Here is a 15,233-nt window from a genome sequence, read left to right on the forward strand (position 1 = left end):
CAGGCCATTGCTACAGTAGCCAGTCAGGCCCCCTTCTTACCCCTGGTGATCTGCCCTCTGTTCTTCTTCCCTTGGGGTACAGGGCAGCAGGTGATTGAGGAGCAGAAGCGGCGCCTGGCGGAGCTGAAGCAGAAAGCGGCTGCTGAGGCACAGTCCCAGTGGGAAGCCCTGCACGGGCAGCCTCACTACCCCCCTTCTTCCTACCCTCCGCTCATGCATCACTCCATTCTCCATCATCATCCTCCCCCTGGCATCGGGCACCGGGCCGAGGACATGGACCACGCCTATGACACACTCAGCCTGGAGAGCTCAGACAGCATGGAAACCAGTATCTCCACTGGTGGCAATTCAGCCTGCTCGCCTGATAACATGTCCAGGTAATCCGGGTGCCTGCACTCTGGGCAGCCTGCGGAGGGGAGGGATGCAGGCGGGCTGGTCCCTGTCCTGACAATAGGTGATGTGAAGAGAATCCGCCCTGTTCAGGAGAGATGTCAGCACGTTCCAGATGCCTGGCCTGGCTTAAGGGAGCAGCCAGCTGGCTTGGGGCTGAAAGCCTTTCACCACAGGGCCGCCAGGTTGGTAATGAGCAAAGCGTGTCCAGTGGCCTCTACATGAGGTGAACTGGGTGGGGCTCAATGAACCTAAGGTGCCTATGTGCCTAAGGTCTCTGATGGACATTTACTCTGGGCGGCTAGCAGCTACCACAGCTCCCACTTCTGTGGAAACACTGTTTTTAGCAAAATTGCTAGATGAGAGCTGGTAGAGGCGCATCTACTTGAGCTGAGAATCACCCCCCCCACACACACACATCCAGCTCAAGTGTAGACATACCCTAAGTGCTGGGGCAGGAGCCTGGTCAGTCAGGGCAGGGGGAGGGAGGGCTAGTTAATAAGTGCAGGGGCTTACAGTTTCACTGGGTTGAGAGATAAGCCATTTGTAAGCATTTCTGACAACTTCATTGCAGCCACCTTCCATCATCCATCCCACACACACACCCCAGCCCCACTCCCCTGCTCTGAGACTCCCCAAACTCATCTCAGAATCCGTGGGCAATAACTGCCCCATCTCCCCGTGCTGATTGTTGGGGGGCTGGATGAGCGCGGTGAAGCTTGAGGCTGGCTCCCCTTGCTCTGCTTAGCATGAGAGCCTGACTCACAGGGAAGCTACTGCGCTGGGCTGTGCACAGCAGCCATGCAAGCTGGGGATTTCCTGGCTTGCGGATGCTCTTCGGGAAGGAATCCAGAGCTCAGGCATCAGTAAAATCATGAATTCTGTCTGGGGGTCCATCCTGGCTCTGTGGCTGCTCTGCAGCAGGGTGTTGGCAGAAAAACAAGCCCATAGAGCTTGTTCCTGTTAATTCTGTCGGTGTCTGTGATGATTGGTGGTGTGAGGTGATCCTGTGGCAGAGGCAGTATTTAGAGGCAGCTCTAGATTCATAGATTCACAGACTCTAGGACTGGAAGGGACCTCGAGAGGTCATCGAGTCCAGTCCCCTGCCCTCATGGCAGGACCAAATACTGTCTAGACCATCTCTGATAGACATTTATCTAACCTACTCTTAAATATCTCCAGAGATGGAGATTCCACAACCTCCCTAGGCAATTTATTCCAGTGTTTAACTACCCTGACAGTTAGGAATTTTTTCCTAATGTCCAACCTAAATCTCCCTTGCTGCAGTTTAAGCCCATTGCTTCTTGTTCTATCATTAGAGGCTAAGGTGAACAAGTTTTCTCCCTCCTCCTGATGACACCCTTTTAGATACCTGAAAACTGCTATCATGTCCCCTCTCAGTCTTCTCTTTTCCAAACTAAATAAACCCAATTCTTTCAGCCTTCCTTCATAGGTCATGTTCTCAAGACCTTTAATCATTCTTGTTGCTCTTCTCTGGACCCTCTCCAATTTCTCCACATCTTTCTTGAAATGCGGTGCCCAGAACTGGACACAATACTCCAGCTGAGGCCTAACCAGCGCAGAGTAGAGCGGAAGAATGACTTCTCGTGTCTTGTTTACAACACACCTGTTAATGCATCCCAGAATCACGTTTGCTTTTTTTGCAACAGTATCACACTGTTGACTCATATTTAGCTTGTGGTCCACTATGACCCCTAGATCTCTTTCTGCCATACTCCTTCCTAGACAGTCTCTTCCCATTCTGTATGTGTGAAACTGATTGTTCCTTCCTAAGTGGAGCACTTTGCATTTGTCTTTATTGAACTTCATCCGGTTTACCTCAGACCATTTCTCCAATTTGTCTAGATCATTTTGAATTTTGACCCTGTCCTCCAAAGCAGTTGCAATCCCTCCCAGTTTGGTATCGTCCGCAAACTTAATAAGCGTACTTTCTATGCCAACATCTAAGTCATTGATGAAGATATTGAACAGAGCCGGTCCCAAAACAGACCCCTGCGGAACCCCACTTGTTATACCCTTCCAGCAGAATTGGGAGCCATTAATAACTACTCTTTGAGATGTATGAGACGCATTGGGTTGAGGCAGAGCAGGCGATGTGGGCCTGTTTGATTCCCCGAAGTCACCCTCTACAATGAATCCCTGACTGCAAACAGACCCCAATAAAACCCAGGGTTGGCATCATGGCTTGGACCCACAGTGTTCTGTACCCCAGATCCAGGCCCCTCCCTCTCGAGCAAAAGGAGAATTTCCATTAGCTGTTCCAGGGCCTATATATTCTCTGGATTAGCGTAAGCCCTTTGGGGCAGTTGTTCTCTTCCTTTGGGCACCACCATAACACACTCATGCAGATTTCTCTGGATGTCAGGTGGCTGTCTCTCTGACTGGGGTACTTGTTCCCAAAATGTGTTTGTGGGCTCCTACTGTGGCTGAGACAGAGATGGGGGTGCAGTGTCCAAGTGCAGAAGGACTCGTCATAGCTCAGGACAAAAACGTACACCACCTCCACAGAGTAGATGACACTGCCAGTTCATCTCTGAGAGCCCTTTCTGTGAAAAATCATCCCCTCACTGAGGTCTGGCTCACTCGCCTTGGCTCTGAGCTCTGGGAGTTTGCTTGGCCCTGCTGCCTAACTAGTGCCCAGGGGTGACTGAGCATGGGATTCCTAACTGCCATCCTTTCCTGTAAGAAAGAAGACACTCTCCACCTGTGTGGAGCAGCCAGGCTCCTGGCCCAAGCGAGGATTGCAGACTGTTATGGTATCAGCTTTGTCTTGCAGTGCCAGTGGAGTGGACGCAGTGAAGATTGAGGAGATGGAGAAGATGCTGAAAGAGGCCCATGCAGAGAAATCTCGCCTGATGGAGTCACGGGTGAGTGGGGTCTGTATGCCAATGCTAGGGAGCTACACTCAGAGCATTCTCACCCTCTTGTTTATGGGGACACGGAAGCCTTCAGGGAGAGGGGATCCAGTCTCCAGGGCTGCCAGCGATCCACTGTCACACCCACAAGTCCTGCATCATGAGTAATGCCTCTGGCAGCTAGTGCTAGGCATGGGATAGGCAGGGCAGAGAGGGGATCTTGCCATGTCCTTTACTTGGCAGGAGCAGGAGATGGAGCTGCGGCGACAGGCCCTGGAGGACGAGCGCAGGCGGCGGGAGCAGCTGGAGCGGAGGCTGCAGGATGAGACGGCTCATCGGCAGAAGCTGATTGAAAAGGAGGTCAAGATGCGAGAAAAGCACTTCTCCCAGGTGAGGGGAGGGATGTGGAGCAGGGGATGAGTGGGCAGTCCTTTTCTCATCTGTCTCTGGTGTTAAGGAGGCTGTATGGTGCCATTTCAGCCATAGACCTAGCATTAACATGCATGGAAGGTGCCACCTGTCATGCAGTTCTCTTGGGTCTGATGTTGGAACATCTGGTGCTGAGGGGTAGGGACAAGGTCAGGGCCTCTTGTCCCCTTTTGAGATTTACGAGGGTGACACAGCTGGTGGCAGCATCTTGGATGCTAGGAGTGCCATGGGGCCTGTGTTGGCTAAGTGCTCAACTCTCCCACTTCCTTTACTCTCAAGGGCGGCGACTGCCATTGGGGTGGCACTGACCAGGCTGCATTGCTTCTCCAGGCACGGCCCCTCACCAGATATCTCCCCATCCGCAAGGAGGATTTCGACTTGAAGACACACATAGAGTCCTCAGGCCACAATGTGGACACCTGCTATCATGTCATCCTGACCGAGAAGATGTGCAAGGGCTATCTGGTCAAGATGGGCGGCAAGATTAAATCCTGGAAGAAGCGTTGGTTTGTCTTCGACCGTATGAAACGCACAGTCTCCTACTATGTTGGTAAGAGCACCCCACTGCTGCCCGACTGCCCCCCAGTCTCTATACAAATACCCCACCCAACCGCCACCAGTGGTGTATTTGACCCTTTAACCCTCAGAAGGTCTCATCACATTCATATCACTGACAGGGTGTCTCAGGACTCTCTCTCCTGCTGTGGCTGGCTCTAACTAACCCATGTGGTGTCTGGCTCAGTTCCAGCTGGGAGCCAGCCTCCGCCCTCTTGTCTTGCTGCCTCCTCCTTCTCTGTGAAGCCTGGTGCTTACAGTGCCTTGCGTTTCTCTCTCATGCAGATAAACATGAGACGAAGCTCAAGGGAGTGATCTATTTCCAAGCCATAGAGGAGGTTTATTATGACCATCTCCGCAGTGCTGCTAAGGTGAGGCCTGGCCCTGCCCCTGGTGTGGGCTGGGGAAGGGGATGGGCTGACTGGTTAATGCTGCCAAGGACGGGGGGAGGTTCTCTAAAGTGCAATGGTGCAAGCACCGCCTTGCAGTACTGGGGCGCAAGAATCGGCATTCTGGGGCAGCAGGGCTCCACGATGAAGCCTATTTGCATCACAATGCCCACCCCAGTGATAAGTCACAGGAGTGTGGTGTGTCGTGGGCCCCTGGGAGCCAGAGATGTCCTACAAACCCCAGACTCACTCACCCCATTGTAGCCAGCAGGGCCCAGGCCCTTGGTACCAGAAGATGTGCCGCTCTGGGCCAACAGGACAGTTGCAGAGTCTGTGCTACGAGCCTCTCCCCCCACCCCCAGGGATGGGTGCGGTTAGTTAATGCCAAAGCTTCCTGGAGTCCAAATCAGGTTGCGGCCAGTGGCCCAGATGCCAGAAATGGACTTAGTGCTGCCCAATGTCCAGGTCACTGCTGCTCTCTCCACCAAGAGGTGAGTGACTCTGCCAGAGGTTCAGTTGGCATGGGGTCTGGACATGGGTGGGAAGGGGTGTTATCGCCCAGCATGTGGAGGCCTGTGCTGGGCAGCTTGCCCAGCACCGTGCGCTGAATCCTCTAGTTTAGTCTGAGCCATCTCCCTCCTATCTGCAGGGGGAACTCCAGCAAGCACCCGTCTGTCTGCTGAGAGATACCAATCTAGCATGTGGAGGGGTGGGGGCAGTTAAATGTCTGACAGACAGTATGATGCCAGCATTTGGGCTACTAGGATGTCCCTGGACGTTGCAGTCTTGGCCCTCCAGGAATGAGAGGGCAACAGGCTGAACTACCTCTGGGACCTCGTTTCCTGCAGCTTTCCCCAGAGCACTAATATGGACTGGAGCCCTCTGCCCGCACAGGCCTGTTGTCACAAATCCTACTGCATAGACAGCTGGGCAAATGTAGAAGTATCTGAATCCAGGGCAGGCTGAGCTCTTTGTCTATTTCTCTCTCTTTTTGCCCCCTCCTCCTTCCTATCCAGAAAGGACTTTTCAACCTCAGCCTAGCAAATGTATGTATCCCGCCCTCGGGCTCTGCTGTGCCAAGCACTAACCCTGCTTTCACAATGGATTCCCTTTAACCCTTTACTGCCAGGAGTGCTCTAATCCATGTTGTGTTGGTACTAACAGCAGAACCCTCAGACTGCTAGTCCTGGGACCAAGGGCCAAACTCAGTGTGTTTTTAACACCTGACTTTCACACAAAGGGAGAAATTTCTCAGTTTAAAACCAAGGTTGTGAATGCTGCTAGTGGCAGGGTGGTGAAGCAGGGCTGCACTGTGCTCTCTGTTAAGCCCACACATTATAGTTTTGTTGGCTGGCTTTAAAATTAGTAACGAGTATGGAAAAATAGCAACCAGTGTACACCTCTGAATTCCAGCAGCCTTCAGATGGTACCAAAGGAGAAATTTCAGCTAGAGTCTGCTATGGGGCAATAAGAAAAATGGATCTAGAAGTATCTGGGAGCACATGTCACAGGGGGGTAGTAGCAACAGTTAGCATAATTCTATCTGAAGATAATGCAGCCTGCTGCAAGCACAGGACAGTGGAACCACCAGTGAGTGACCCCTTGAATGTGAAGAAGCTGCCACCGCTGTTGGGTTGAAGGGAAGACAGTGTGACTCCAGGAGCAGGCATGTGACTAGGCCCTGAGCCACCTGAAAAGTCTTGTTGGCCTTTGCCAGAGTTGGAGCATCCCGTATGCTGCAGCAGGGGAACATCTCTTTACTTTGCATTGAGCTGTAATTCCAGGCTGGCATCATGTGAGGAACTCTTTTCAGCACTGTCTTCCCTGGGACTGCCTATGGCTGCGGTGGGAGTGTCTGGCTGACTTTGACAGCTTTCTGAATGAAATGAGTGACTTTTCAGACCCCTGGTATAGTGGAGCAGGGTTCAGATGCTCAAGGCTGGGGTCAGAGAAGAATCAAATTCAAGCCTGAGGGAAAACCATCAGGCCTTTGGCCCTTGCATTGCTGTGAAACACTCAGACTCTGAAATCTCACAGGGCTGGCTCCAGGTCTTCATTCTTCTGAGGCCACTGCATTGAGTTCCATGCAGGTCACTCCATGGGGGTGTGCCTTGGATGAGATCTTGAAGCCCAAGGGCCATTCCATTCTGCCTGGACCTCCATCTGGAAACATCACGCCTACAGTTTCTGCCTTCTTATCTCTGCCTCATTGCAGAGAGCAAGGGAAGTCAGCAGGGATGAGCACAGAAGACAGCAAAGCCATGTCTGAGGAGAGCATGGTGGCAAGGAACTGCTATGGCAACAACCCAGAGGAAAATGGATGTCCCTGCTTCTCCTTGGGAAGCCTGAACAGCATTTCCCTAGCTGGAGAAGACAAGACTGGGGAGGTGGCGATAAGAACTGGCTGGTGGAAGGAGGTGGGGCTCTCACCTGGAGCCCAAGGAAGGAAGTCAAACAGAGGGAGACAGAGTTTGAACTCAGTTCACTACAGCCTGCCTAGGCTTGGGGCTTACCAGAATGAGCTGTGCTTCAGGTCTCTGTACTGCTTTCAGGGCTGCCTATGCAGAGGTCCAGCTGACTAATCAAGCCAACTGTTTGGACACTATGGGAGTGTCAATGCAAATACTTGGCGAGGTACGTTCATCCCTGAGAAGCTGATGAGTCTCTGGCAGGGCTCTACCTTGGGTGAACTCACTGAACAGAGCTCATGGGGTGAGACGAGTGCTGCAGGCCCACAGGTTCAGCCTAAGGAGGGGGTGAAACTGTGTGGCTTACCCTAGCAGGAGAGTGAGTCTGACACACTGAAGGGGTTCCTCCTACAGTGCATGCCAAAGGTGAGGCCCAGCATGGCTCTGAGACCCCTTTATCCAGTGGTTACGGTGCTCATCTGTGATGGGGGGACCGTGCTTCAATATCCCCCTCTGCCTGGTTAGGAGAAGGGATATGAAGGAGGATCTTGACTGCCCAGGTGAGTACTCCAAGCTATGGGCCACAGGAATGTGGGAGACCTCCCTCATGCTTGCCTCTTGAAGCTGTTCTACTTGGCTTAACTATTCTTTGGGAGGGACAGACTCCCTCTATAGTCTGGAGATTAACTTCTGTGCCTGGTGTATGGGAGCTGCTGGTTCAAGTCCCCCACTGGCCCGTGGAGAAGCAGTTTGAAGAGAGCTCTCCACTAGCCCAGATGTGGGCTCTGGTCACTAGTGTATGTAGTGCTCATAGGCTTCCTGATTCTTGAAGTTGTTCCACTTGATATAACTATTCTTCAAGACAGGACAAAAGCCAGAGTCACTCTTCAGTCCAGTGGTTAGGGTACTAGCTTGGGTTGTTGGAGAGCCTGGTTCAAATGTTCAGCAGGAGTTTGCTCAGGGATTTCCTGCCTCCTCAGTGATTGCCCTTTGGGGCAGAACATCCATGTCTGAACCCCCTCCCTTTCTCAGGAGGCCACTGTCACCTTGGGACAGGGAGGGGATTTAAACAGGGCTTGCCCACCTCTGACTCTCCTGAGAGGTGGGAGACCCCAATTCACACCCCTCAGCAGAGAAGGGGAGTGACCTCGGCTCTGTCACAGCCTGGGTGGCTAGTCTCTGGGGCAAAAGAGTGATTGGGGTCTTTCGTATGGCCACCATTACTCATTAAACCAGCAAGAGCTGCTCTGTATAGTCCACAGTCAATTTACAAGGGCCTGCACCTCAAGCACCAGACCTCCTCCACTGAGACAAATGGGGAATTTGAACCAGGGCACTCACATCCCAGAAAAGTGGTCTAACCCTGCTACCATCAAGAGCCAGGGAGGCAGACTTTGGCCTATTTATTATGTAGTTAAAGTGGACCACCATCACTAGAAAAGACTGAGAGAACCCTATGTCAGAATACCTCCCAGCCTGGCACTTAGGCCCTTCACTTGAGAGGTAAGGGAGCCTGCTTCAAATCCCATCTCAACCAGCACAAAAGGGATTTGAACCAGCAGTTCACCCCCATGCTGGAGGAAGTACCCCAAACCACTGGAGTACAGCAGGATTCAATGTAGGTTCTAGCCCAATTACTATTGAGTAGAGCTGTCAATTAATTGTAGTTAACTCGTGATTAACTCAAAAAAATTGCCATTAATTACACTTAAAAAATAGAATTTAAATTTATTAAATATTTTTGGATATTTCTACATTTTCAGTATTGGTTTCAATTACAACACAGAATACAAAGTGCACAGTGCTCACTTTTATATTTATTTTTTATTACAAATATGTACTGTAAAAATTTAAAAATTATTTTTCAATTCACTTCATACAAATACTGTAGTGTAATCTCTTTATTGTGAAAGTATAATTTACAAATGCAGATTTTTTTTGGTTACATAACTGCACTCAAAAACAAAACAGTGTAAAACTTTAGAGCCTACAAGTCTACTCAGTCCTACTTCTTATTTATCCAATCGCTAAGACAAACAAATTTGTTTACATTGACAGGAGATACTGCTGCCTGTTTCTTATTTACAGTGTCACCTGAAAGTGAGAACAGGCGTTCATTCGAATGGCACTTTTGTAGCCGTTGTTGCAAGGTATTTACGTACTAGATGGGCTCAACATTCGTATGCCCGTTCATGCTTTGGCCACCATTCCAGAGGACATGCTTCTATGCTGATGATGCTCGTTTAAAAAAAAAAAAAAAAAATTAATTAAATTTGTGACTATACTCCTTGGGGGGAGAATTCTATGTCTCCTGCTCTGTTTTACCTGCATTCTGCATATATTTTATAGCAGTCTCGGATGATGACTCAGCACACGTTCGATTTAAGAACACATCTATAGCAGATTTGATAAAACACAAAAGGTACCGATGTGAGATTTCTAAAAACAGCTACAGCACTCAACCCAGGATTAAGTGCCATCCAAAATCTGAAAGGGACAAGGTGTGGAGTATGCTTTTAGAAGTCTGAAAAGAGCAGTGCTCTGATGCAGAACCTACAGAACCCAAACCACCAAAAAAAGAAAATCAACCTTCTGCTGGTGGCACCTGACTCAGAGGATGAAAATGAACATACCTCAGTCCGCACTGCTTTGGATTGTTATCAAGCAGAACCCATCATTAGCATGGAAACACATCCTCTGGAATGGTGGTTGAAGCATGAAGGGACAGATGAATCTTTGCTGCATCTGGCACGTAAATAACTTGCAACACCAGCTACAACAGTGCCATGCAAATGCCTGTTCTCACTTTCAGGTGACACTGTAAACAGGCAGCATTATCTCCTGCAAATTGTAACTAAGCTTGTTTGTCTGAGTGATTGGCTGACCAAGAAGTAGGACTGAGTGGACTTGTAGGCTCTAAAGTTTTACATTGTTTTATTTTTAATGCAGGTGTTTTGTTTTTTTACACATAATTCTACATTTGTAAGTTTAACTTTCATGATAGAGATTGCACTACAGTTCTTAAGTGAATTGAAAAATACAATTTTTTTGTTTTTTTACAGTGTAAATACTTGTAATCAAAAATATAAAGTGAGCACTGTACACTGTGTTGTAATTGAAATTAATATACTTGAAAATGTAGTAAGCATCCAAAAATATTTAAAATAAATGGTATTCTATTGTTTTGTTTAATTTTTTAAAATTGCTTGACAGCCCTACTGTTGAGTTATTTAATGAAGATGGACCAGCTTCAATAGGGAAGAAAGAGTAAGGGCCCTCCCTCCTCTATTGGAATACCACTTAGTCCTGCACTTAGCATTTGAACCTTTTACCTCTTAAATGAATGGCTTAAACACTTTTGCCTAACAGAATGCTTTCCCTGCCCTAACAGAGCCAACTAATTTGCTGAATGCTTCCTAGGGTGCATAATTAACATGGGGAAGAGGGTTTCAGTCTCTGCAACAGATGCTCCAATGGGAGCAAGGTTACAGAACTGTTCTAATTGCATTTGTCTTTATTTTCTTCTAGCAACTAGCAGATATTCTCCCCATTCTCTTCCGCAGAGAGGTTTGTCTCAGTGCACTTGTCTCTCTGCCTCTCATTCTTTTCTTTTGTTTTGTGGGGTGGTGTGACCTTGCCTGACGGGTTGGGTCCCCAGCCTAGTTGTAGCAGTTTGCATGCTCACTTGTTTTTAACTGGCAATGCAGAGTCTTGGTCAACCTATCAGTCTCTGACCTCCCTGCACAAAAGGCTGTTTCACCAGGAATACACTCTGCAATGGGTTCTTTCTATATTGCACTTGTTTCTGGATCAGCAGCCTAAGGCTCCTTCCCTCTGCCTCCGAGCCTCACCCTCTCTCTGCAGTGGAGTTGGGGAGTACCTTTACAAGATTGACTAGGGGTGGACTGTGTTGGTCATGCACACCATACACTCAGAGTGCTTTTGGGCCTGCTCCTAGGATAGACAGAGGAAGTTTTCCCTTCAACTTTGATAAGAGTAGCATCAGGTACTGTGAAAAAAAATTGTGACTAGGATGAACAAGCATCCCTTGCATTTGCCATTAGGGTTTCATGCAGGGGAGATCCAACTGCTAGTTGGAACCACAAGCACTTAGAGGGCTGGGGAGAGAATTTTAGGGGGCTGGACTCTGGGTTGGAGAAATGCAAAGTGCCACATATCTATCTCCTACTGACTCCAGGGCCAGCTGAGGCCCCCAGCAGGGTTCAAGACTATGGTTCCCTAAGGTCCACCTCTGCACCCACTCAGCTTCTCAAGTATCTTTCCCAAATGGCAGCAGCTTGGGTGGATTGGATTTCCCTTCAGCAGTAGTGTGCTAAAGAAGCAGCTCAGGGTAGCTGGGGCATGCGTGCATCGAACAGGAGTTTGTGTGATCAGAATCTGCACGGCCTATGGTCTCACCAAACAAGTATTAGCCTTGACTCTAAGCTGCCTCTGCAACAGACTGAGAGCTGTGAATGTAACATCCGCATTAAATTGTTGGGGTAGCTCCAGGCCTGAGATCAGTGAATACAGCTGTTTCTACCATTCAGCTGCCAATTCCAGTCAGTACCACCTGTAAACTCTGCCCCTCTCCAGCATGACTCAGAGAATGCCCTGGGCATTTGTATCCTATGCCAGTGGCCTAATGCTGGCCACAGATCTGCCAGTGGACAGATGCCAGACCTGCAGCTCCTTTCTGCCCTTGGTAAGGGTCATGTGTCAAGGTCTGAGCCTCTTTTATACTGCCATTCTCTGTGCTGGCCTTAGCCTGGCAGGGGCTTAGTCTGTGCATGTGGATTGGCTGCTCAGGAATGTGCTGTGTGATTGGTCTGATTCTAGGAGCACAACCCTGCCTTACTTACCGGATTTGTAGGAAGAATGTATTATCAACTGGGAAGTCAAGGCACAGGGATGATCTGACTTGGCTATGGCCATGTTTGCACCAGGAGAGCCAGGGACAGCCCCCCAGGCTCCTGACTCCGTTCCGTAGGTCGCAGTGGCTCTCAGATTGGCTGGTTGTTTAATGCAGTAGTGAAGCCTTTAATCCTGTATAAGCTGCATCCTCCACAACCGTTGTCCTCAGTGCTGTTCTGGTCTGACAACACAGGTGGATTGGAATGATGAGTCAATATAGTAGCTTCAGCTTTTGGGTTTCTCTCCATGTGCTGGGAGATCTCTACCCTTTGCAGCCATTCCTCCTCCAGGGCTGTGGCTGCAGATCTCAAGTGCCTGGAGTGCCATCATCTCAGGACATCCTATTACTTCATCTTCCCCTTCTCCATTCATTCAAGCTGCTGCCTCATTCTTCAGGCCAAATCCTACTTCCATCAGGCAAAGCTTTCATTGATGTCAGTGTGACTAGGATTTGTCTTTACAGGTAGAAGCTCACTCAGTGTCATATCATAGGTAGAGGAACCTCAGGCAGGTTGCCCCCACCCTCTGTCCAGCAGACGTCTTCCTCTCTCTAGGATTGGTGGAGTTGGGCAACATGACAGGCAGGTGTACAGGCTTGAGCCTCTGACCTAGCCTTGTGCAGACAGTAGTCAGCTTGGTTGTTGCTCTCTGCTGTTATGCAAAAAGTCCCCACCACTGTTCCATGATGGTGATGCTTTGTCTGGTCCTGCACTGGTAGCACAGCAGCTTTCTGTGCCTCACAGGGCATTGGCACAACGATAAAGGACCAACGTGCCTTCCTGCACATGTACTGCCTCCCTAGGGCCCATTTACCAAAGGAGCTGAAAATGCTCACCATGGTGCTGAATCTCAGCACTGCTTCCCCTCCCCTCGCCGTCTGCTGGAGCACTAGCTGTAGTTGGAAAAGTCCTCAGCAGGCCTTAGCCTGCTGTTGGTGTGGGGGGAAATCGGTTCTATCACTGGGGGAAGAGCTGGCTCCCTACTTACTGCAGGAACAAGCTCCCCATGTTTTTCTCTCACATCTGCAGAGTCCCAACCCCGCTCTTACCTTCTGCGTCAAGACCCATGACCGCCTCTATTACATGGTGGCACCATCAGCTGAGGCCATGAGGATCTGGATGGATGTCATTGTGACTGGAGCAGAGGGCTACACCCAGTTCATGAATTGATGGGGACCAGGAGTGCTTACGGTGGTGCTGTTCCAGACCTGCCTTCTCTTCTTCTCCCAGATGGATTTCCCACTGACAGTGCCAAGATGAGCTGGAGGCCCCACCACCACCTGGGTACAGCAGACAGCCATTTCCATCCCCGCCACCTGGGGTGTTTAAGCCTGCAGCAAGAAGATCTTGAATACAGAGGAGCTGCCTCCCATGCAGATATTGGCTATATCATGCCCTTTGGGCCCTGGTTGGTTAAACCTGCCTGCTGACTAGAGGGGCCTGCCCCAGGCGCAGCACTCTTGCCAAGAAAGCTTTGGGTTGTTACTTGAATAAATGTGGGAGAGTTGGGTTTTTTTCAGTGGGAGGGAGGGAGGAATGTTAAAAAAAAAAAAAGGTAAAATCAGCCCTGTAAAGCCATGATTTTTTCTTACAAAATCCTTATTTTTTCATATTGTAGCCATTCCTTGTGGAATCGCTGTTGCGTTTGCCCTTTCACCTGCACCAAATGCCCTGCGCTTTCTCTTAAACGCAGTGTGGGTGATAAGAGGGAAGGCATGTGCCTAGCTAGTGCCCAGGCACGGTGTAATCACTCTCAGATGGAACAGAGAGGTGTTAAGAAAGGCTGGCACAGAGGCCTAGCCAAGAGGGTTTTTTTTAATATATGTAACAGTACAGAACAGACTTTTTTATTCTTCAGTGGAAACATATCAATAGGCTGAAAGGCACAAAACCGAAGAGCTGCCAAAGACCATCCCACCGGTTCCAGTACAAACTAGGCCTGAAGCTGTTGGATTAAGGAACTAAGCTATCTAAATGCTGCCACTTCTTTAAGTGGGAGATTGTTGGGCATCACTATGACAAATGCATCACAGACACATCTAGCACATCCTACCAGCACCTGTGACCAGACCCCAGTTTGCTACACTGTCTACTTGACTTGTTTCCTTTTCTTGTGCCATGCTCAACAGTGCCAAGGCTGCTGCAGGTGCCAGGACGTGCACCATCACTGTGCTGCCAGATTTACTGCAGTGAGGGGTCTGTCCATGTCAGACATCTCTCTGCTTTCCTGTGCCTTGACCACCTCAGAGTCTGGGCATCAGCACAGGCCAGGTGCCTGGTTGGAAGGTTCTCATGGGTTACGGTGTTGTGTAAAGCTAGAAGTAACTGTCCCAGCTATGCGAATGCTGTGGGATGAGGGGGAATATTTATATCTGCCAGGCTTGTGATTTCTCTCATGCACTAGGCACTAAGGTATAGTCTAATGAAACCAGTGGCTTGTTCTTCTGACACTGTGAGCTTAAAAAGTGCCTCACCCAAAGGAGATGCCAGGAGGGCAGGGCAAGAAGAATGCAGAGCCTGGTTCTTAAATCTAGGTGCCTACAGTTAACTCTCTGCACCTGCCTCATGGGGAGTCAGAGCCTAAATTCACAGCTAAAGGCCAAATGGTGTGAGGTGCAGAGCCCCCTCAAAGTCCCAGAGAGAGAGCTGAGGGGGCGCAGCCCCTTGCAGCATTGGGTCCATACTATCCAATCCTGAAGCTGCTCCAACTGTAGAGGTGGAAGTGACAGCACTGGTGCTTTGAGTGGCTAAGAAATTGGGCCCCTTGATATCTTATGCCCCTTTAAAGTGGCTACTTCTATCTACCCCCACTAGCAAAACCCAGCTGAGAGCTAGGAATTTCACAGCTTTCCTCTAGGGCATAGTGAAGAGTTAAGTTTCACACAGCTGAAAATTCCTTGAAAGAACAAGACTATTTAAATCCCACCTTGCTGTTATAACCTTGAAATCCTTAATTTTCCAAATATCTTTTTTAACCCTAGGTATCTGAATTCCTACAAGTGCCACTGCTGTTTGGCCTAGCTCTCCTTTTGTCCAGTTTGTACCTCTCTCTGCTCACCTAGGCTGGGGGCAGGTAGCAGCCAATCCAGCCTCTTTTTTTCAGTAGTTGTAGACAGACTGCAAACAATAAAGCCTTTTGAGTAACAGACTTGAGGTTGTTTCCACCTTCCCCACTCTGGACCACAGCCAGCTGGGCCCTGAGCTGGGAAGACGCCTGCTCTGCTCCTATGGAGTTCAGAAGGGTGACAGCCTCAGTGGCTGTCCAGACAAAAG

At 49.5% G+C, this 15,233-nt stretch overlaps 1 protein-coding gene across 9 annotated transcripts in view; it reads left to right on the forward strand.

Annotated features, from left to right (window-relative positions):
* PHLDB1 (pleckstrin homology like domain family B member 1) overlaps positions 1 to 15,106 on the forward strand; it is a 116,630-nt gene extending 101,524 nt beyond the window's left edge. For 5 of the 9 annotated variants that reach the window (XM_075073504.1, XM_075073508.1, XM_075073506.1 and 2 more), the window contains 8 exons: positions 83 to 377; positions 3,188 to 3,278; positions 3,510 to 3,656; positions 4,026 to 4,245; positions 4,536 to 4,621; positions 5,656 to 5,685; positions 10,576 to 10,614; positions 12,990 to 15,106. In XM_075073504.1, the coding sequence (XP_074929605.1) occupies positions 83 to 377; positions 3,188 to 3,278; positions 3,510 to 3,656; positions 4,026 to 4,245; positions 4,536 to 4,621; positions 5,656 to 5,685; positions 10,576 to 10,614; positions 12,990 to 13,130 (1,049 nt within the window). In that variant the 3' untranslated portion in view covers positions 13,131 to 15,106. The remainder of the gene's footprint in view (positions 1 to 82; positions 378 to 3,187; positions 3,279 to 3,509; positions 3,657 to 4,025; positions 4,246 to 4,535; positions 4,622 to 5,655; positions 5,686 to 10,575; positions 10,615 to 12,989) is intronic. The other 4 variants (XM_075073505.1, XM_075073509.1, XM_075073513.1 and 1 more) reach the window with 1 other exon arrangement.
* Positions 15,107 to 15,233: the final 127 nt, after the last annotated feature.

This window comes from Chelonoidis abingdonii, chromosome 18, assembly GCF_003597395.2.
Source record: "Chelonoidis abingdonii isolate Lonesome George chromosome 18, CheloAbing_2.0, whole genome shotgun sequence".
In the NCBI taxonomy this organism is placed as follows: Eukaryota; Metazoa; Chordata; order Testudines; family Testudinidae; genus Chelonoidis; species Chelonoidis abingdonii.